Here is a 24,477-nt window from a genome sequence, read left to right as displayed (position 1 = left end):
CGTACGGGACATGGCTGTTTGGTACAACTGTGACAATAGTGTATGAAGACACATTTGTAAGTTGCACTTACAGTAGCTCTGGGCTCGAGGACTCCTGCTTGCAACCACCATAGAGCTACATACAAAAATCTGCCGATCCAAGGCGAGATTGGCTGTGAGGGGGACACGTTCCACTGCTGTTGCTGGCATTTCTATTGTTCCCACTAGGCTGGTTTTAGCGTGGCGCCGCGCCCTGCCCGATTTGAAAGTGCTAAAACGTGCCCTGCTCTTATGGCAGTGCCTCGCTGAAACAGCAGTCTCCACCCGCTGGTCGCAGTGTGCCGCGAGGGGTGGGGAGTTCGAAACAATCACGGGTAGGGTGTTCTGGTTACACAATCACAGCATCTATTCGGCAGCCCAGCATCTCCGTGGGTGTTGAGCACGCCACTACAGTGATGAAAATGGTTGATGATAATGAAAATGTGGTCACTTGAAAAAGTCTCAAAGCCACACCCCTTTTTCAAGTGACCACATCCCTTTTCGGGCACCCGCATAAGTACCCTTCTTAGATAGCTGCCCTGCTCCCTGCCTTCCATAAAGTGAACACTAGTTTCTACACCATTGCAACGGCAACTAACCCCCTCGCCCCTAATTGAATTGAGCCCTATAAATTGAAATTCTTGCCCCTCTGCTCAATTACCCATTCATTCCCATCCAGTCAGAGATAGTCATATTAACAAGGAACAAATGACATTTCTTTTAACATAACAACACACTTAACTTTAATGGATGCTTTGTGTATAAATGCTTACCTAAAATGCTTTTTATTTCTGAAGTAATACACCAAGAGGCATAATCCTTTCACCGTGGTAAGATATTCACCCTTAAGAAAGTGATAGTTTAAGACTTAATACACATTTTATAATAATTCAAGTGGAAACAAACAAACATAAAAAGTCAGAAATAAAGGTCTCTCATATCATAAAAATGTTTTATTACTGCAAGTTTGAATTCTTATTTCTAGTGTATTCACAGAGATTTCCTTCTCTCAGCATCCACTGTTATTCTTATGGTAAACACCAGTTTGAACAGATTTAAAAATAGAAATCACAGCCATCTATACAAGAGGCAGTCTGCTGTTTTAAAGGAGAAAAAGGATCGGCGCTTCAATGTTAATCTAGTGTTGGGTAAAACTGCAGCTCACCAAATGGGGGTGGCAAACCCCTACCAGATACAAGAAAAAAGAAAAAAATGGGAGCGCTGTAATACCAATATAAAATGTATTTAATATCTAAAATTCAAAAGATAAATATCAATGAAAACACAAAATGAAATAAAACAGATCCTATGGGTACAAGATTATATAAAAAAATTCCTTGACCTGATGGACCTGGATACACGTAAGTGGTTAATACAGCTGGAAGACTTGAATATAAACAATGTGGCCACATGGAAAAAATAATGAAAGACAAAAAATAAATAATGAAAAATAAAAAATAAAAATTAACAATGAAAATATGTGAGTAAAAAATAGTCCAAACAAAAACCAGTAAGGGTCAAAAATGTAACTCCTAAGGTTGTACAGTAAAAAAGTCACGTGATTTAGAAGACAGGTATAAATCCAATTGTAGTAATCCAGCAGTGCAGAAATGGATATAAAAATTGCAACTTTAATTTAATTGGGAAAAAAGACAATGTGTCTCTGCGCTAATGAAAAGTGGACACAGTATGGACACAGCTATTTCTTGTTGGTTAAGACTTCTATTTGGCGAAACCACGATTATCACGTGGCGACCGCTGTGGTTGCTGACACAGTGCGAGACATTGACCCAGCGGAGTGAAGGCTGGTGCCGAGATACACATCGAAGGCTACTGCAGCAGGTCACAGCAAAACGCTTCCAGGACACAGAGCAAACCTGCAGGGTGAGCATCATTATAGACTTAGTCATACCCCAGGCTATTATTGTTCTTTACCTTCACAGGACTTCAACCCTATACACCATTTTGAAGAGGGTAATTGTTTGGAAAATCTGCATGATCAATTCATATATATGTAGTGTATACTACACGTGGGACTTACATTGTAACATCTGCGGATTACATCAAGCCAATATAACTGGATTTGACACTAGTACCAAGGAGTTGAGAGATCTTCAACTCATTTTACACATTGACACTGTGTTTCAAATTATTTCACCCATTTCAGCTGATTGATGAAAGCCAATTAGAGGCATTATGACGGTCTAAATCCAAATATATATATATATATATATATATATATATATATATATATATATATATATCTTTATGTATGTACTATACTTTAATTAAAATTTGTATATATTAATTTTTGATCGAGACCTGAATATTTTATATAAAAAATGTTTGTATTTTGTCTGCCATCTCACATACTGTGTCCACTTTTCATTAGCGCAGAGAGATTGTCTTTTTTCTTAGTGTTTGATTTTAGAATGAGTTTTCACAGGCTCATTTAAGTCTTTGCAGCTGGTTTTATATGTTAATTATATTTGATATCAACTCATTCAATTGTAAAGGTGCATACACACGTAACAATTTTTTGAATGATTTAACTATAACGACGTCGTTATCGTTCAAAAAATCGTACAGTTTCTGAGTTATAACGATGAACGATTATTGTACATGCGCGTTCCCATTTGTAGTTCATTCTGACTGACCAAATTAACGATTTTCATTAAGGGAAGTTACAAAAATCGTTTGTAGTTCAATAAAATCGTTCATTACAATTTAAAAAGTCTGACAGAAAATCGTACATGAAATCGTTGGAAACAAAATCGTTGTGTGTGTATGCATCTTAACTGATAAGCGCCGGAGTTTTTAAAATATACTTTAATTTAATTGGAGCACATTCTCAGTGTGACAGATGTATGCATACTGAATATTCTGAAATGGGAGAATAGTCAAAAGGTATCTCGATTAATAATCCACATGAGTAGCTATGTACCTGTGTTTTAGGCATTGACTATACATGATAACTGCCCTTAGCATGTTGTCAAAACACATCTGACAAAGTTCAAATTCCTATAATTAGATCAATTCAAACTGCAATTAATATAAAACAAACATTAACACAACACTCCCACCAGTGGGGAACCAAATTCAAATGTTATAATTTTTGCATACTTCAAGACTACATGCACAAATTTTACTAATGTACTTTTAAAACAGCGGCAGTACGGATGCAATCAATCTATAGGTGTATTTTTTTTAATTTTTCCATAACACAACTTGACTGTACAAGCAACCTGGTCAAGTTTAGCTCCATTTCAGGCACCACATTAAAGTAAAATGCAGGCTGACTGAGCCTTCACTCAATATAAAAGCTTTGAACTAAACTGGATTGGTCACAAAGTACAACTTAAACATAACTTTGTATGTACAGTGTTTTAAAGTCATAGGTTCTACACAGTGACCTATTATTAAAGGTCTGCAAGTACTCCATAGTCTGGCCAGGAACAAATATCCATTAAGTAATGAAAGTTAACGTTCATGCAATGAAATAGTAACTTTGGACCACATGACAGTACCTAAAAACAATTTAATTTGTCAAAAACTTGTGTCACAGATCATATCACAGTCTGAGTAAGTTTGGTCCTGAATCAGTAAGGATCGCAGCTGCAATAGTAATCAGGGTGGGGACCTGCGCTGCGCTAGGTGCTGGGGCTTCTCTCAGGTATGGATAAAGCTGCAGGACCTACATAGGGTAACCCAACCCTATGAGTAGCACCAATACAGTAGGGGAGGTCAGTGCTAATATAGGTACAGGGTACAGGCCTGTGTAGGCACTAATTATGGGTGAGAGATATAAAAATATATAACCAGTTATTAATCTTACATATATTCCTTTATTGAAGTTACGGAGTATCACTGGGGGTCACAGTGCTCCCACTCAGCATTAATATATAGTCACTCAATATAACCACTAATAATTCCACGAGGGTGGTTAGCTATCCAAATGTATAGATTAATAAATCCAGTGTCTCTGATTGAAAAGGATCTCTTTGAGAAAGATTAATTACTTGCGATGTTCAGAAATAGTTAGTGTCGGGTGTATAACCTGTGTCTGGTGGGGCAGCGTCCCGTATCCCCCAGGTGCACAACTTACCCTGGTGTCCTGTTACGCTCACCTCCTGGTGAGCAATCCGGTCTTCCTCTGTGTCCACCGTTCTCCATCTACTGCATCTCTATGTGTCAGCATGTGAGGATCATCAGGCGCTGGCTGGGATGAACCTGCCGGGTGCCGTCCCCACCCACGGGGAAGGGGGAGATTGCGGTGCAGCGCTCACCGCCGTTGAATAGATGCCATCTATTCGCAGTGAGGTAAGCGCTCAGGGGCAGCCCAGCAAGTCTAAGTGCTAGGCACACACCCAAGAGTGATAAAAAAAAAAAAAAGGGTGCATCTTAAAGACACGCCCCCTTTTCTCATGGCCATGCCCTCTTTCCATGTGCGAGCGTGCCTGTGAGTGCGCCCGTTCTACGGTCCGGCGCCGTGCCCCACACCAGACCTAGAATGAACACTAAGCAATGAAATGGGTATTTTCATCTGATAGGAATAATACATGCTGTTCTGGCACATTGAAGGCAAGTGTACAGAGTTTCTTTAGGTTATAATACAGTATTAAGTACTCATTTTAAATAGATTTGTATGCGTGTTTAAGTTAAATCTTTGTAGATAAAAGGTTTCCCACAAGCTTTACAAAAAAGTTCTTCAAACTTGCATGAAAGCGCTTTTCAAAGTAATTGTTCCCAGAAATTGCAAGAAAATAGTCATACAATATTACTCACGTCTCTTCCAACTGCTGTACATTTTGGTGACTGATTTATATCTTCAAATATTAGTGCCATTTCTTTGGCTTCAGATTCTTGTTCCATTGACTTTGGTAGCTTTACAGAAACTAGCTGAAAAGTTTCTAAAAATAAAGGGTTTTAGAAAAAAAATTAGAGACAAGGCTGATAAAAAAAACAAAAGTCTTGCTCATACCTTTATGTTCACGTTTTAGGACAAATGTAGCAATAATAAAATGTTCCTAAAAAAAACAAATTTAAAACACCTACACCCCTTTTACACTAAACAAATAACCCAGTTTATTCCTGTGTTAACCCGGGTCGTGGCTCAGTGTTAAAGGGTCCTCGAATAATAACCCAGGTCCAGTTACCCGGATAGCGAGCAGGGTTGGACCCGGGAAGGACCCGGGTCACATTTACAACATAGAAACATCCGGCTCACCAGCGATTGGAGATTATGTATTCGCTAAGCGCCAGCAGATATTTTAGCACTGCACCTGTTTGCAGTGTAAACAGCCTGACCCAGGAATAACCCGGGTCAGGAGTGAAATGTGAACGGGGTCTGTCCTGGATTGGAATGGTGTTTCAACTCCCGGGTCAAACGCGGGACTTGAGTGTAAAAGGGGTTTAAAAATTGCAGATTTTGAGGATTGACCACAAGTTCTCAAAGGGTTGAAGGTCTGGCCATGGACGCAAAATTTCGGTTTGCTTCTGTGCAGGTGAATCTGCACTAGAAACCGAAGCTCCGCCTCTGACCCCCATGTGCCCGACCACTGCTGGCCTCAGTGATCAGGCAGTGTGTAATAAACACATACACACACATACACTCCATCCTCCCAGCTAACTTTTTTATTTCTTTTATATAAATCCAATTTTATTTTTTTTAAACGTCCCCACAATGGTCATTTTATTATCACATTATGTAATTAATAGCTATTTAAACATGATTTTGCATTCTTGTGTAAAAAAATTATATAGAATCAGGTTTAAACAGCTCTTTGTTAATAAAATAAAAAGAGACAATTTTGGGGAGTTTTTTTTTAAATATTAGCCGGTTAAATGGTTAATTAGCTCCGAACCACCCCCAAAAAAATCTTGTGTCTGTGTCCATGTTGTAGGGAATATAAATTGTAAAGTTCTACTGAGGCAGGGATGGATGTGCAATTTGAACAATAAGAGTAATAGAAAAAAAATGGAAGGACACAAACCTGAAGCTTTATTATTATTTTGCAGAGCTATAACATACACAGAATCTTCTCTGGGAGTCGTATAAAAACCAAACATTTTCAGTCCTATTAGGATGGTCTGAAATGCAAAAAAATATAATTCAGGTGCAAATTTCATGTATTTGTGAACATAAAGTTTATCAATATGTATATTAGAAACTAGATAAAGTGGAAAATAAAAATACCTTTATCAGTATACCATCCACGAAGTCCCATAATTTAACAGTACCATCCAATGAGCAAGAGTAGAGCTGTGAAATAAGAAGCATTTACATTAATATCAAAATTTTACTCTACATAAAATATACATTTAATACGTCTGTGAATATATAATAAATGACAACATTTATTCCAGCACGACATCTAACATCCATAAAAGCACAAAACAACATGAGCTTTTCCATCTCTGGCATAACATGTCATAGGGCGGGATGTATCAAGCATCGCATTTTGAATGCGATACATCCCAACACTTATTGCATACATAGTAGCATTTATTAATGCCATATGCTATTTTTGGGCTAATAATGGGGGGACTTGATTCAGAACCCTTAGGACACCCCCTCTAATGACTATTATGGCAAAAAAAAAAAAAAACTTTAAAAATTTACAAAATACCCACCAAATTAAGGCGAAAAAGTTAAAAAAAAAAGTGATGGAAAATGTGTCTAAAGTAATGGGACAGCTATTTTGGGGGGCTATATGGATGGGACAGGTGTTTTTAGGATTGCAGGGGGCTGCTGCAGCAACGGTTATTGGAAAAGTTTTAAAAACACTTTATAAACCCCAAAATATACTATTATCCATTTACATGTACCCCCAATTTAACTACAGCAATTATTTTTCAACAAAGAAATAGCTTTATGTTATTTCACACAAATGCAAAAGTGCATATAACAGCCATTTGACAAACTTCAAGAGCACAAAATACTTTGAATACAGCTATTAATACACTTCTATAATGATTATCAGGGTCAGTTAGGCTTAATTAGGGGTACAGACCAATTTTCCCCAAAAATATGAGATATGGTAAGAACTTACCCTTGTTATCTCTATCTCTACGAAGTCCATAGGGTTCTACAGGATACCTTGGGTTATAGGCGCCTCAGAGTTAAAGTTTTCAGCCTCACAGGATGCACTCCTATACCCCGCCCCCAAGCCAAGGCATCTCAGTTACGTAACAAGCCATAGGCCGGAGGAGGAGAAGAGAGAGAAGAAAGTCTGGAACACACAAGAATCACATTCTCACCAGAAGGAGACAGAAAAGCCGATGACCAGATCAAAGCCCATCTGCAGTACGGGTGCGACAGGGCAGGAGTCCTGTGGAACCCTATGGACTTCGTAGAAATAGAGATAACAAGGGTAAGTTCTTACCATCTTTCATATTTGCTACTTCAGGGTCCATAGGGTATCCACAGGATAGCTTGGGGATGTCCCAAAGCAGTATTCTTTAAGGGTGGGGACGCTCCTGTGCAGAAAGGTGACCCGCGACCTTACCTGCTCCCCGTCGATCCGGCAGCAGTCCTGGGCGCCCGCAGAGTCCGGCTAGTACAGACTCTGGGGTCCCGCTGAGATCCCCAGATCTGTACTGGCGTCTCAGCGCTGGCGGGGTGACGGAGCGGCAGCTTGGACGTCCTATGGACAGTCTGACAGTGCCGCTCTGCAAAGTCCAAAAGTAAATAAATAAAAAACCTGTAACTCATAAAATAAAGCTATGGGGCTGCTAATCAGCCCCCCTGCAATAACGGTGATCCGACTCCGGCCAGGCACCAACTTAAAACTAAGGTGCCTCTGGCTTGGGGGCGGGGTTATAGGGAGAGTGGACCCAGTGCATCCTGGGAGCTAAAAGCTTTTACTGCGTGGTGCCCGGATTTTGGTTCCCAACCTATACCCAAAGGTCAACCCTGTGGACCCCCTATGGACTCTGAATAAGAAATGCAGTTTTTGATGCTGCCAATGTGGTTACAATCTTGTCAAGGTCTGGGCCAAACAAGATTTCCCCATTGTAGGGCAATACTTCTATGCCCTTCTTAGAATCCGCATCGGCTTTCCATGAACGTAGCCATAGGGTACGGCGGGCAGACACCGCCGTGGTTGAAACTCTAGAAGTTAGGAGACTGGCATCTAATGTCGCTTCCGCAATATAGGAAGCTGCATCTCGTATGGGAGCTATGGAAGACATCTGATCCCTAGATGTGTCTGAGGGAAGAGAGTCTTCAAGTGCGTCTTCCCAGCTATCTATTGCTTTAGCCACCCATGCAATAGCCATGGTCGGACGAGCAATAGCCCCTGAAAGAGTACATCGATTTAAGGCAAGATTCCACCTATCTGTAGGGTCCTTCAGAGAGGATACTGTAGGGATAGTCAATGTAGTGCTCTTAATTAATTGCATAACATGGGAATCCACCGCAGGGGGGGGGGTCCTCCCATTTTGATCAAAGAGCCGCAGGAAATGGATAACAGAAGAAGGTTTTGGGGCTGAAACCTCTTGTCAGGCGCCTGCCTGGATGCTGCCATGTGTTCGGCTAGTTGATCCAATAGAGGGAATTCTGCTGAAGCCACTTTCTGGCGTTTAAACAGTGGGTGCTTTGATTTAGGGGCTGGTTCGTCATCTTCTATTAGCAAGATGGATCCAACAGCTCGCACCAAAGCAGGAATATTAATTTTGGACTCTCTTCCTTCCCCGGAGGGGAGTCAGTGTTAGAGAGATCAGCATCTACTGCCTCCTTAGATGACACCTCAGAGTCTGAGACCTGTGTGGACTGTGAGGATAACACAGGATGCTTAAGGTGCCTACACACTAAGTGATATGGTCACGATGCGATATCGTGTCCGATTTCCCTTGAACTCTCCCCCGGAAGCTCCCCGGTAGTCGTGGGCACGATTTGGTGTTAAATTCTGTCCAAATTGACCCACGATCTGTCGTGCATTTTAACTATTTCCAGTGCATCGTGACTGAGATAGTCAGATCTTGCCTGCAGCAGGCAAGATCTGAAGATGCGATGTACGACCAGCGGGTACGCACATCAGCATTGTGATCGTGAGTGGACACTCACGATTAGGACATATTTTACACGATCTCTCGCTCCGATGAGTCGGAATCAGGCAGGTCGTGTAAAATATTGCCTTGTGTGTAGGCACCTTTAGACGTTTTACTGGGTAGGAGTTTCTCACCTTGCAACATAGTTTGATAGTCTGGTGGTTACCTCCTACAGCCTATGTATTGAGCTAGAAAATACGTCAACCATGGAGGGGGAACAGGAGGTACCTGTACAGTCAACCTGTTGTGGCAACCCTACAGGGGGAATTACAGCCTGTTGTGGCAACCCCATTGTGGGATTACAGCAAGGACCGCTAGGCGGTCCGCAATAGTAGCCAGCACCTGAGAAAAGGAAGCCCAGTGGGGCTCTTGTGCAGGAGTTGGGGGTTTTGATGGGTATAACACTTAGCACATAACCCATCTTGTATCAAATCCTCCTCACTTAAGCCTGCAGCACATAATTTGCATGATAGCAATATGGTTGCAGATGCTTGCTTTCTACTCTTGCCCTTGCTAGACATAGCTGTAGAGTAGTACAGCACACAATATGGCACTGGGTATAATGCAACCACTAGGTATGTAGAATACAAGTAGGAATACAATATACTGATCCTGTCTTATGCTTGGGCAAGCTGCAGGAGTGCACAGCACAAATATGGCACAGTGTAGTAACCTACTGTATGACAACCCTCACTAATACAAGAGATGTGATGCACAGGAAAACCCTGAACACATCTCTATGTTAGAGCAAAGGAAGGAAAAAAAAGGGAAAGATATATGTTGACAGTATACAGAAATATGCAGACAGGCAGCACTAGCATAATTCTTGTATAATGCAAAAATACAATAGAGCTGCAGAATGGCACTACAATCAACTACACAGATTCTGTGGTCAGATACTCAACAACTGGTAGGCTATAGTGCTACATATAGATGTGTTATATGTTTAGAGGTAGATACATCCCTTTTCAGAGTTGAGAACTTTACTCCTTCTCCTCTTCCTTTCTTTATTTGGACAGCAGATTGATGTTAAATGACTTTCTCCTCACAACCAGTTGACATGTGGAAAAATATATCCATGTATCAATATTTAAAAATCAATTCCAATCTTAGTTCATAGAATAAAAGAGATCAGTGTCCCCAAATTCCTTGCGACACACCAGCGTACCCCACTCACAGCAGAAATATGATGTGTATTCCTCAAAAGGTTTCTTTTAAAGATCCCATCACCCGGAAAATTTAGAGAGATATATCAACAATATCCTGCGTACCATAACTCACAGAGACACCATATATAAAGGTTTCTTTGGTAGAAAGACATAATAGGCGTACCGAAACTCACAGTAAAAATGGTGATTAAACACTCATAAGTGTTTGTGAGTTATGGTACGCAGGATATTGTTGATATATCGCTAAATTTTCCGGGTGATGGGATCTTTAAAAGAAACCTTTTGAGGAATACACATCATATTTCTGCTGTGAGTGGGGTACGCTGGTGTGTCACAAGGAATTTGGGGACACTGATCTCTTTTATTCTATGAACTAAGATTGGAATTGATTTTTAAATATTGATACATGGATATATTTTTCCACATGTCAACTGGTTGTGAGGAGAAAGTCATTTAACATCAATCTGCTGTCCAAATAAAGAAAGGAAGAGGAGAAGGAGTAAAGTTCTCAACTCTGAAAAGGGATGTATCTACCTCTAAACATATAACACATTTATATAGCGCCTAGGTGTATTTCTTTTTTGATTTTAGTGTATAATACTGATTATTTGTGAGTATGGCGACACTCACTATCATTGAGAACTCCCATTATTGGCGGCTGTGCGCAGATTGGGTAGAAACCTTTTTTGTTATATTGTATATAGTGCTACATAACCTGACTCCAGGGCGAGTTATGTAGGGGGACCGGACACAGCGTTTCCCTGAGAGAGCTGTGGCCGGGCCTGAGAAAATGGCCACCAGAGACCTCTGAGGGGGCGAGTAGCTCAGGGAAGCGAGACCTCAGAGGAATGGGGCCGCTTTAATGGGGAAAGCTGCCCCCCCATGCTGATTATAAACCCCGATCCATACAGTATGTACCCTGGTGGTCTAGTGGATCACTGTGAACAAAGCCTGTGTTCACTCTCAGCACCTCCAGTCTGTCCCCTGAGACCGGAGGTAAGACTGCCTTACCTGTCCCCTTATGTTCGGGATGCAGTCTGGGTACGTCCGCGGGGCCGACTAGCAAGGTCCCCGGGATGGCGACCGAAATCCCCAGCGGCAGCTGGCGCTGCGGAGCTTGGAGAGGTGACAGAGCGGCAGCGCAGACGTCCTGCGGACAAGTCTTCTGCTACCCGCTCGGCAGATAAACTACTAAAACTAAATAAAGTCATAAAAAGAAAGCTATTTGGGCCGCCTAAGCAGCCCACTGCAGAATGGTGACCCAACTGTGGCTGGGCACCGACGAAACTGAGGCGCCTCTGGCTCGGGGGTAGGGTATAGGGGGAAGGACCGAGCTGAAAACGTTAACTGCGTGGAACCCGGTCCTCAACCACCACCTACACCCCAAGGTCTCCCTGTGGAGCCCTATGGACCCTGAAGAAAGGAGTGATTCCAGATTGCTTCACTGAAACCCAAGTCTGCTGCCAACAACCATTTTCTGAGTAGAAGACATTGCATCAGTTGCGGCCATAACCAAGACGTTAAGTAAAGGATAGTGGTTGTGAAATGATTATACACAATAATACATGTATTTTACTTGTGTAGCAACATAACGCTATAGTAAATTTCTGTTTTTGTTAAGTCAACCTGTCTATGAGGTATTCATGTTATCACAGGTACCTCGACCATTAGCTATGAAGAAAGAGGGGATCTAAACGAGAAAAGGTAAGCCAAAAAACCTAACAAGTCAAAATCCAGTAATGGCATGTCACACATTACATACTGTATATATAGCCATATCTATGGAGGTAAAAGGGTTTGAAATACCATATACAAATATACTGTAAAAGTTAAAAGTTTTAATTTTTCCAGTTTGTATTGAAATTTTAGCAATGCAAGTCCAGTGAATAACCTGAAATTGTAAAAGGTAAGTGGTAAACTGCTAGAGGTTAATAAAGAGGTTTAGGTTGGCAACTGCTGAAAACTAATGTGATTTTCACAATTATATTAAAGAAAGAAAAAAAAAACCTTTTACAGGGAACAAGTAATGTGTTAAGAACTTGCAGCTGTTTGTAGCTGCCTGGGCCATGAAGCTCTGCCAGTGGTCTACTGAAGACCGGAAGAAGGTCATATGGAATTATTAAACAAAATTTTAAGTCAATGATTCGTTAGCAGCAGCATGTTTTTTAGGTATATACATGAAAGGAGAAAAAAAAAAGGAGGAATAATAAGACTTAAGACAGTGAGAGCTAGTCTTGTTGAGGGAGAAAGTAATAGTAGATCTTAATTATTTTGCCCACTTTTCACTACAGAAAGAGAGCGAAAGGGACCACAGTTAAATTGCAAGTATATTCATGAACATGAGGTAGATACAAGTACATTTACAGAGAAGGTCCCAACAAAACTCCCTTTACTGAAGGTGGATAAAACAATGGGCCAGATGTGATAAATCCAAGGATACTGAAAGAGTTAAAAGGGGTGCTAGTAGCACCATTAACAGAATTATTGACTAGCTACAGGAATAATTCCAGAGGACTGGAAAAGAGCAAATGTAGTCCCACTCCACAAAATGGAAGCAAGGAAGAGGCAAGCAACTACTGAATACTGAGCCTAACGTCAGTACACAGAACAGGGATCTATCATGCAAAGAAAGAAGCAGGGTAGAAAGACGTGGACATGTAGTTCGCCTGCCGGTCCCAGTTTAAAAAGCCCACAAGCGAAATGTGCATCCAAGTGGGGGGTCTCAGCTCTGCACAGTGGGACCTCCAGCCAGCACCTAGAATCACAAGGGGGGGGGGAATCATGCACACAAAATTCCTGTCAGGTACAACTTTCTTGCTTAAGGCCCCCATACATAAGCAATCTGAAAACCACAATTAAACAATTTGAAGATTTATTGCCCAATCTTAAGATTTCCCAATCGAGCAATCTGCGCCCATACATTACAGATCTTTTTCAGTGATTTGCAGATCGATTGCAGAAAACACAGATCGGACAATCTCGAAAGGCCCATCATTTTACTGGTAACGGTCTGCAAATCTGCTGATCATGGCCATACACTAGCAATTTACAGCCCCAATCGATCTGTGAAATCCAACATGTTGGACAATCTAATTTAACAATTCCAATCACTTTTTGGTTGCAATCTGCGATCTGTGAAGCCCATACACTACAGATTTTTATACACAATCGATTGCAAATTCCACGATGGCTGCAATCCATCTCTGATGTATGGGGGCCTTTAGTCTGATGACTAAAAAAACATTTGTGTTTAAATGATCCAAGACACATTTTCTTGTACCTTCTTGGGTTTTTTTTTTCATTTATTTAAACGCTAGCTTCTTTACACAGTTACAGTGAAATATGTAAACAGTATCTATTTCCAGAGGAATTTTTTTCTTTGTAACTGTCACTAATTATTTCCTTTCTTGAAATACAAACCTAAAATATTCGATTTAGGACTCATTGTTACATAAAGTTTGTGTTATGCCAACAGATATGATCTTACAGCTTACACTAGGGATTATCCCATTATAACCTTATATTTATTTTTGCGGTTTCAAAAAATTCCTATCAATATTTTGCCATTCTTTCCGGCTATTTGTAAGGATTTGATATACCTTAAGAATATAGCCAATGTTAATATTTGTTTTATACAGTGTGTTAAGACTTTAGTTTTGCAATAACACCAGCTTTCTGTATAATTAGAAGTTTTTGTTACTAATTTTACTAGGGATGTGCAGGCTCGGATTTACTCGGATCTCAAAACGGCATTTTATTGGATATCGCCTATCATGTGTTTTGGATAGACAATATAATAAATCCAAATTTGCGGTAAAGTGGCGATAAGAACCGAGTAAATCCGAGCCTGCACATCCCTAAATTTTACATATATTTCCATTAAAAGTAAAATTTTAAATAATTTTTTCATGTGTGCCCTGAAAAGGATTTTTTTGTTCTTTCTATACGGCTTCTTCGAATGGTTATATGTCTATTGCATTACTAAATAGGAGCACCACCAACTCTGTTTATTTCAAAATAGGAAATTATTTCCCTAAGATATACATAGAATACGTTGTTTTTGGCATATTTATTCATGATGTGCTAGTCCTGTGCAGAATCACCATTATCTCCATTACCATAGCCTACATCAAGGGTAGCAAAACACTCTTAAAAGAAAATGGTAAAATATTGCAAATCTAGCAACTTTCAGAATTCCAAACAGGATGGGTTTTCACGGGGGGGGGGGGGGGGGGGATAGATCGTGTCAAACAAATCTTATTAAGTTTTTTGACTGGGTGACTAAAGTAATAGATTAAGGGGGTGCCAGAGACGTATCTTATGTAAACTTTAGGAAGCCAAAATTCAATATGCAGAAGTTTGACAAGCCCTCAGCAGAAGTTCGGTTAACTCTGACGAGCAATACTCCTCAAAGTTTACCAAAATGAAACAGCTATGGAAATGATAGACTGCTTTGAGGTTTCATATAGCCATGGCAATATGACTTACCTGTAGGGGATTCCTTGGGTTAAGACCAATGCCAGTCACCAAACCATTGTGCCCATGTAGTACATGAAAGCATTCTTCTGTAGCAGTGCTATAGACTTTGATGAAGTCACCAGAGACACAAAGAAGGTATCTGACGATGAAAAAGAACGAAACAAACTAAATTACTATGTGCCATTTTATTTTATCACCATCCTTAAATTAAAAAAAAAAAAAACAGGACATGGAATACTAGAAAGCTTTATGTACAAAGCAATGTGGAAAAAAAAGGCCCATCTCTGGTGATACCGTTTCACAGCTAATAAATCTTTTCACCCTTTGATAAATCAGCCCGTATGAATTATAAATATCAGTATTTAAATTAGATGCTGTGAGCACTGTCCAATGACAGAGCTATACTGAAAAATGCCAGCTTGATTATGTCACAGGATAGTTCTCATGATCCTGAGTGTACACGGAATGTTCACTTATTAACACACATGAAGATGGCCAACTTCATGTTACAGATGTCTGGTTTTGGCTCGGATCTTCCCACCAAGGGCGAGGCAAAACACAAATTTTCACTAACAAAACATCTTTGTCTGTGAAAGATAATGCAGGGCTTGAAAAATTTTTGTAAAATCTAGAAACCAACTTAAAAATTTAGGAGCCATCATCATCCATGGCCGAAATATATAAAAATTTGTATAAACCACCACACATGACCGTTCAATGTCCCTCAACCTCCCCAAATGCCAACAGACCACCACAAATGCCCCTTCAATGGTTATCAGATTCTGCCACATGCCCATACATATTATGCCACACCCTAGTGCTCAAATGCATAGTATGCCATACAGTATGACTCAAATACATAGTATATCACATAGTATGACCCAAATACATAGTATTCCACACAGTATAACCAGAATACATAGTATGCCACACAGTATGACCAAATTCATACACATGTGGAATGATGAGTTATAGAAGTACGTAGGATGATACATGTGTAACTTGGGGAGGGATGGAGGGAGAGGCACCCCTTCAGGAGTTTTATCCCTGACTGTTGAGCAAGGTGCAGGAGTTTTATTAATTGAATTACAGTGGGGCAGTACTGGGGCCAAGGAGGAAGTTAGGGGCAGGCAGTACTCAGTGCAGTATTTAACTCCTTCTTCCTGCTGGGAGCCCAGCATCAGCTGCAGCCTCCGCTTGTCCTTCAGCACCAGGGTGTACAGTTTTAGCTCCCTCCTGGCCTGTGCAGTGTCCACCTCCAGCTTCCTGTGCGCGGAGAGCTAGCTCAAGGAGTCAAGGAAGGAGCGCACACAGTTGGAGGGTCCCGGCACCAACAACATGATGGGGGCAACAATGCTGCAGCCGGGAGTCATAGCGTGGCTGTCAGGGAAGAGGTGCAGAGCCCGAGGAGGAGGATGTAGAGGTGCTGGTGAAGAGCTGCTGGATTTGAATAGCAGAGCAGCAATCTGGCGGGCAGGGAGGGAGACACTGCAGGCGGCATAACAATTGGCTGGGGAGAAACAAGGAAGCATGGTGTCTGGCTGGGTAGACACTGCAAGCGGTGATTGGCTGCTGCATGGGCTCCTAGCATAGTGCACACATCTAGATCATAGCACGTCCTGTGGGGCAGACCAGCTCGTTTACTAAAAGTGGGTCCTGCCTCCCTGGATAAGCTGGTCGCCAGGCAGCAAAATCTGGTCGCCATGGCGACCTGGCCCTTGGGATTTGTCGAGCCCTGAGATGACGTTTTGTCTTGTTCTGAGATGCGAACTTGACAGGAAGATCAGAGACAAAACCAAACAGCTCATCTCTACTTCATGCACACATCAAAATATGTAAACTACAAAAGCGGTAACAAAGTAAACATAATACATATTTAAGTATGTGTTGTCTAGTTAGATATTTGCTTAATGCTCAGTTGTGTTAATGTGTTAGGTTCTCTTTAACCACTTTGGGCCATAGAAACATTAACATAATTTAGAAAAAAAACGAGTTATGGTAAGAACTTACCTTTGTTAACTCTCTTTCTTTGAAGTCCATAGGGTCCACAGGGAGACCTTGGGGTGTAGGTGATGGGTACCAATCCAGGCACCACGCAGTTAAAGCTTTCAGTTCCCAGGATGCATTGGGTCCACTCTCCCTATACCCCCGCCCCCGAGCCACCTCAGTTGGTAAAAAGCCAAAGGCCGGAGGAGGATAAGAGAAGGAAAACTGGTACACAAGAAAAACTCTCACAGAGAAGGAGACTAAAACCGGTGACCAGCAAGATATTCCAGGCGTGTCAGGACGGGTGCCCTGTGGACCCTATGGACTTCCAAGAAAGAGTTAACGAAAGTTCTTACCATAGCTCTCATTTTTTTCTTCAGGGTCCATAAAGCTCCACAGGGAGACCTTGGGGATGTTTAAGGGTGGGGATGCTCCTGCGCTGAGAGGAAAATCCGGCGCCCAAAGGAAGCATCCTGAGAGGCAAAGGTATCAAATGCATAGAACCTTAGAAAGGTCTGTACAAAAGACCACATGGCCGCCTTACACAGCAGCCCATGAGGGACCCACAGACCAGGTGGAATGAGAATTAACAGAAGCCGGAACAGGAAGGCCAGCCAGCGTGTAGGTCTCTGAAATAGTCTTACGAAGCCATATAGCCAATGTATGTTTATTGGCTGGCCATCCTTTCTTTCTGAAATCCATAGAGCACAAATAAGGAATCAGATTTTCGCAGGGAACTGGTACAGTCCACATAAATCCTGAGGGCGTGGACCACATCCAAAGTGGCCTCACCTGCTAAGAGGTCCGGTGACTGAAAGGCCAGCACTTTAATTTCCTCATTAATGTGGAAACTAGAAACAACTTTAGGAAGGAACCCAGGGAGAGGGCGAAGCACAACCCGGTCCTGGTGAAATATCAGAAAAGGGGAGCGACAGAAAAGCGCCCCCAACTCTGAAACTCTCCTGGCGGATGCAATTGCCTGAAGAAAAAGAGAGTCTAAACTGTTAACCACTTGAGCTCCACTGAATCTAGTGGTTCAAACGGAGGACCCTGGAGGGCCCAAAGAACTACCGCTAAATCCCAAGGAGCCACTGGGGGGACAAAGGGTGGTTGAATCCGGAGTACACCCTGGAGGAAGGTGTGGCTATCCGGAAGCGGTGTAAGTTTCCATTGAAAATACTGAAAGAGCAGAGACATGCACTTTTAACGAGGCCAGGTGGAGGCAGAGGTCCAATCCAGCTTGAAGAAAGGCCAGGACTCTGGAAATCCAAAACACCTGAGGGTCATAATTTCTGGGACGACATCAATGGAAATATTTATGCCACACTCTGTGGTAGATCCTAGCAGAAGCTGGCTTATGTGCTGCAAGCATCGTGTTGACGACAGAGCGAGAGAATCCTTTGGACCTTAGAAGGGATGTGTCAAGAGCCACGCCGTCAAAGACAGACGATCAAGATCCTGGTAAAGTCAAGGACCTTAAGACAACAGGTCCGGACGTTGAGGCAATAGAAGCAGAACGTCGATGGAGAGACTTCGAAGATCTGAGTACCAATCACGTCTGGGCCAGGCTGGGGCCACCAGCAGGACAGTGCCTCAGAGTTGTTTTAACTTCCGAAGAACTCAAGGGAGACTGGAGGAAATAGGTACGCAAACTGGAAGGCCCACTTTACTGATAGAGCATCCACCCAGGTTGCCTCGGCAGCTCTTGTTCTGGACCCGTACACTGGTAATTTGTGATTGTGTCGGGAGGCCATGAGGTCCACCTCTGGGAGGACCCATTTGTCCACTAGGAGTTGAAACATGTCTTGGTGAAGAGACCATTCCCCTGAATGCACGTTGTGATGGCTGAGGAAGTCCGCTTCCCAATTGAGAACTCCAAGAATGAACACCGCTGAAATGGCCGGGAGATGAGATTCTGCCCATGTCAGAATTCGTGACACTTCTGTCATTGCTTCCCGACTTAGAGTGCCTCCTTGATGGCTGAAGTAAGCTACCGTGGTGGTGTTGTCGGACTGAACCTGCTCGGGTTTTCCATGAAGTAGGTGTTGGACATCTTGAAGGCCCTGTACATGGCCCAAAGTTCCAATATGTTGATTGGGAGTGTTGCTTCGACTGCTATCCAAGAGCGCGGACCGATCACTGCACCCCAGCCCCGGAGACTGGCGTCATTTGTTAGGAGTACCCAGTCCAGGTTCCAAAAGGGGTGACCCTTAGTTAGATGACACGTCAGTAGCCACCAAGACAGAGACAGACGCACCTCGGGAGAGAGCACTATTGTCTGAGTTTTGATCCGGTGGGCCAATCCGTTCCATCTGGAGAGGATCAGCCCCTGCAGAGGTCTGGAATGAAATTGAGCATATTGCACCGTGTCAAAGGTGGACACCATGGATCCCAGAACCTGCATCGCCGAGTGAATTGACACCCGGCGACTGTGGAGGCATCTGTATATTCGTAGTTGTAATGCGGAGATCTTGACCGAGGTCAGAAAAATTCTCTGCGCTTGAGAATCCAGTAGTGCCCCCAGATGAATCATCCCCTGCGATGGATTCAGGGAACACTTTTTCCAATAGATTAACCACCCCTGCATCTGCAGAAAGGCAATGGTCAGTTGCAGTTGGTGGCAAAGCCCTTCTGGAGAGCCTGCCTACAGGAGGTGGTCGACCAGGTATGGTAGTATCCGAACACCCTGATTCCGTAGATGGGCCATCATGATAGCCATAACTTTGGTAAACACCCTTGGAGCTGTGGACAGGCGAAAGGGTAGCGCCCTGAACTGGAAGTGTTGCTATAGTATAGCAAACCGGAGAGAATGCTGGGGAGCTGGCTTTATAGGGACATGTAGGTATGCGTCCTGAATATCCGGTGATACCATAAAATCCACAGGTTACATAGCCAGTATGATGAAGCGTAGGGTTTCCATCCTGAACCTGGGCACCCTGAGGAATTTGTTCAGGGTTTTGAGGTTGAGGATAGGCCGATGAGATCCATTCGGCTTCTGCACCAGAAAGAGTAGAATAACAATCAGTCCCTCGCTGGGATAGAGGAACTGGCACAATTACCCCTGCTTGCAGCAAAGACTATCGCTTTCTGGATCCGTAAGGCCTTGTTCTTGTCTGAAGGGCCTGTGCAGAAAAACTGGTGAGGAGGTCTTCGAAGGAATGAGATGGCATACCCGAGAGAGACCACTTCTCTTACCCTAGCATCCGTGGTGGTTTGACACCAGCACTGGGCGAACTGAAGAAATCGGCCTCCCGCTATGGGATCCCCCAGTGGGAGACCTGTCCCGACAGGCTGAGGGTTTATCCTCTAGTTTGGGATCAGGGCACCTTGTGCTCCAGGCCTGTTTCTTAGGCTTGGCGGCCTTTTTGGCAGCTGGCTGTCTAGGAAAGGACTGTTCTTTGGGTTTTCCTTGGGGACAGAAGGACCGAAAGGAAGAGCTTCTAGACTTTAAAGGGGCAGATGCTGAAGGCAGAAATGCAGATTTTGATGCTGCCATTGTGTCAACAATCCTGTCTAGGTCTGGACCAAACAAGATCTCCCTATCCGCCCTCAGGGAACGGCGAGCAGACACGGCCGCGACTCTGAAGGTCAGTAGACTGGCATCCAGAGCAGCCTCACCAATATATGCAGCCACATCCCTAATGTGGCCAACCAACCAATGACACCTGATTCTCAGGAGCTTCCGAGGGGAAGGAGTCCTCAAGTGCATCGGCCCAGCTCTCTATAACTTTAGCTGCCCATGAGATAGCCATGGAGGGACAGGCAACAGCTTCTGAAAGAGTAAATCGAATTCAGGCAAGTTTCCACCTTCCTCTCCATAGGATCCTTTAAGGAAGAAATGGAAGACATAGACAGTGTAGCACTTGTTATTAAAAGTGTAACATGAGAATCCATTGCTTCGGGTGATTCCCATTTTTTACAATGAGCCTCAGGAAATGGGTAACATGAGGCCAAATGCTTCTGAGGCTGATACCTCTTACCAGGCAATTGCCAGGCAGCAGCCATGTGATCCACTACGTGATCTGATAGAGGGAATACTGCCGAAGTCACCTTGACCCATTTAAATTGAGGGTGTTTTTGGACTGAGGGGCTGGCTCATCATCCTTTATTACCAATATGCCAGCACGCACCAAAACAGGATTATTAATATTTGATCTAGTCTCCGCCTCTTGCAAAGGTGAGCCAGGGTTAGAGGCATCAGCAATCTAAACGTCGTCAGATGACATCTCAGAGTTTAGTGGACTGAGATGACACCACAGGACGCTTAGCTGGCTTCAGGGGTTTCTCACCCTGCAATATAGACTGAAGGGCAGTAGAGGAAGTCGCCAGGCTCTGCACTGAAGTAGAGAAAGCATCTACCCATGGTGGATGCATAGCCTGTGGTAATCCCTGTAAGGGAATGATAGACTGCCGAGGTACAGGAGTAGATGCATAATCTGAGACAGACCCTGAGAGGGCATAATGGTCTGCTGAGATAACCACATCTGGGGAAAAACAGCAGGGACCGCCAGGCGTCCCGCAACGGAGGCCAGGACCTGAGAAAAGGCAGCCCAAGGGGGCTCCTGTACAGTTGGAGGGTAAGAAGTGTCTGGAGGATTATAACACTTCACACATAATCCCTCCTGAACCAAATCCTCCTCACTTAAACCTGCAGCACATAACCTGCAAGTTAGCAGAATGGGTGCAGACATGTCTGACACACAATATGGCACTGGGTATGGTGCAATCACAAGTAGCGTTCCCGCTAGGCTGTTTTAGCGGGGCGCGGGCCCTGCCCTCCTTCTGGAGGGCAAAAAGCACCATGCCCTCCAGGAGGAGGGCAAAAAGCGCCCTGCCCTCACAGCCTGCGGGTGCCGTTCTCACCCGCGGGACGCAGTGTCCCGCGGGTGGTGAAATATGCGGTGACCCGGTCACCGCCGGAGAATAGACGCCGGGCGAATGTGCCCGGCATCTATTCTCCCTTTCTGCAGCGCTTGGGGGCTGCCCGGCATGTCCGTAAGCGCCGGGCACGCACCCAAGTATGACGAAAAGGGGACGCGTCTTATAGACACGTCCCCTTTTCATGACCACGCCCCCTTTTCGGGCGCGCGCACAAGGTTGCCCTCTCTAGCTCCGGCGCCCTGCCTGCCGCCGGAGCTAGAGTGAACACTACACAAGTATATAGAATACTAGTCTGAGAGCACAACCCTGGTCCTGACTGATGCTTGGATAAGCTGCAGGAGCCCTAAATATGTGCCTAAATATGCTAACCACTGGTCCTGTCTGATGACTGGGTAACCTGCAGGAACCTTTGCCTAAATATGGCACAGTGCAGCACATAACAGTATGTGACAGACCTCACAAATATTCTCTTTTTGTATATATGTGAGGTATAGGAACCACCCTAACTACACCTGAATTAGGGCAGATGAGAGGAAAGGTATAGATATATGCTGAAAGTTAGGAAAAAAAAAGACACAAACAGGCAGCACTAGCATAAGTCACATCCAATGCAGAATACACACTGCAAATTGGCACAATAATCAACTACACAGACTCAGTGTCTGATAGGATATAGCGCTACATACACTAACCCAAGGGATAGGTATGTAGGGGGACCGTACCTCGCGCTGTCCTGAGAGAGCTGCGACTGTACCACTTGAAGAAAACGGCTGCCGGAGACCTCAGAGGGGGCGTGGCCGGAGGAGGAGAGCAGATCAGAGAATCCAGACCTCAACGCCCTGAGCTGAGGGGAGGAGCCGCTTGAAATGGGGAAGGTGTCTCCCCTTGCTGATTTTTAACCCCCCGGGACGCTGGTTCCCGCACTATTGTACCTGGTGGTCTAGTGGATCGTGGTGGCTAGAGCCTGCATCCACACTCAGCCACCTCCGGCCTGTCCCCTGAGACCGGAGGTATCGACTGCCTTAATGCACAGGCCACCAAGAGCGGTGACCCACCTTACCTGTCCCCTTAGTATCTGGCTGCAGTCTGGGCCCTCCACGGGGGTCTTGGCTAGTGCTGATCCCCAGCTCAGTACTGGCGTCAAGGCACCAGAGGGGTGATGGAGCGGTAGCACAGAGGTCCCAAGTACAGTCTGCTGCTGCGTTCTCTAAGATTGTAAAAGTAAAACAAAGAAATCATAAAAGTAAAGCTTAAGGGCTGTCTAAGCAGCCCCCTGTGTAATGGTGACCGACTCCGGCCAGACACCAACAAAACTGAGGTGGCTCTGGGGCGGGGTATAGGGAGAGTGGACCTAGTGCATCCTGGGAGCTTTTAACTGCCTTGTGCCCGGATCCAGATCCATCACCTACACCCCAAGGTCTCCCTGTGGAGCCCTATGGACCCTGAAGAAGAAACAGACATTTCTGCATAATTTGATGAATTGTTGATATGTACTAAAAGAACAATTCAGGAGACTTCAGAAATCTCAGTCAGAGAGTTAATTAGCACCACAGATCTCAATCCCCACTATTATCAATGGGGGCCACGATTTCAGGCCTCTATACAAACTCCAAAAAGCTAAAGTTTTCAGAGTTTGGCACCATTAATGTCAACAATCTTCAGATTCTGTAAACTGCTTTAAGACTATGTAGGCTTACGAGAAGACAGATCTTCTGATCTCTCTTCCGCCCTCACCTTATTGCCGGGCCAGCACCCATCTTCTGCCCACACACTGCAGCTGCCCTTCCAGTTCCCCCACCCCTCCCCTGAATTTTGGAAAATTGGTCATCCCAAAAAATATTTTCAGGACGCCCAACCAAAACCAATAGGTTCCCAGCAAAGCAGGACGTTTAACACGGCTAGATCTAAAATGAAGTGGGCAACGTGAATGGTGGCTCCGTTGGCTCAACACAGGTTTATATTCCCCCTCTAAGTCTACGTGGATAGAAAAAGTGGTAGCTGATCGGCCCTGATGCAGCGGTCACAAGGTTGTGACGTCATAGATCCCTCTGCCAACTTGGATCTAGCATCAACCTGTATTTTATTGGTAGAGCTTATTTCCCCTTCATGCTAGGGACCTGGAAGTGACGTGAGTGAGGGCGGAAGTGCAGTTCCATGCCCATTCAGGCCACCTAAAGAAGAAAGTTGTCCGCTCGCATCGCTACGCTCGCCACAAAGTTATATGTCCCCTCTATGCCCACTTGGATGGTAGGGAATGACGCTGGACACTGGCTGATGACATCAGGGTCCTCTCCGTGAAGGTTATTTAGATATTAGCATATTTTATTAGCATCCCTACCCTAAATTATATTTAAATGCATCGAATTGCATTTTATAATTACTATGTGCATTTCTACCATTGCACTGAAACAGTTTTCTGAACTGAAATATCCCAGACACGTAATTAGACGTAAACTATAAATGTGAATAGGATCGTGATGTTTTCATAGAGAACAACCGTAATACGAGACTATCTTACTTTGCATCCGCAGAGAAGACCGGTCTCCGGTAAGTAACCCGGCTTCCGCCAAACTGAACAACACGAACTTCGTTCTTGGTCACCATTTTATTTCAGTACACACTGACACCAGCACTTGAAATCCCCAACAGCACACGTGAGAAAAACTAAGACCGGAACCGGATACACTGATACACAGTACCATAGAGAGGATAGAAGCTCCATTGCATGAGGTACTGAGACACTGCGGCCATTTTTCTTCCTGGCAGGGTACCAGTAACAACGTGTAATGTACAATACGATGGCTAATAATAATATCGGTAATTTACCCACACTTTAATTCAGGCATAAAAACATTTTCATGTTAGTTCTGATGTGTATGACCTTTTTCTATTT

General features: G+C 43.8%; 1 protein-coding gene across 1 annotated transcript in view; it reads right to left on the bottom strand.

The window, feature by feature from the left end:
• Positions 1-24,256, bottom strand: part of WDR75 (WD repeat domain 75) — a 292,493-nt gene extending 268,237 nt beyond the window's left edge. Inside the window, exons 1-6 of the mRNA XM_088460739.1 lie at positions 24,103-24,256; positions 14,727-14,856; positions 6,215-6,280; positions 6,012-6,108; positions 4,804-4,928; positions 792-862 (exon numbers count right to left, since the gene is read on the bottom strand). Of these exons, the coding sequence (XP_088316865.1) occupies positions 792-862; positions 4,804-4,928; positions 6,012-6,108; positions 6,215-6,280; positions 14,727-14,856; positions 24,103-24,188 (575 nt within the window). The 5' untranslated portion in view covers positions 24,189-24,256. The remainder of the gene's footprint in view (positions 1-791; positions 863-4,803; positions 4,929-6,011; positions 6,109-6,214; positions 6,281-14,726; positions 14,857-24,102) is intronic.
• Positions 24,257-24,477: the final 221 nt, after the last annotated feature.

Source organism: Taudactylus pleione, unplaced genomic scaffold, assembly GCF_031769625.1.
Source record: "Taudactylus pleione unplaced genomic scaffold, aTauple2 ptg000977l, whole genome shotgun sequence".
NCBI lineage: Eukaryota > Metazoa > Chordata > Amphibia > Anura > Myobatrachidae > Taudactylus > Taudactylus pleione.
The sequence above is the reverse complement of the archived record's forward strand: the minus strand, read 5'-3'. Positions and strand labels throughout refer to the sequence as shown.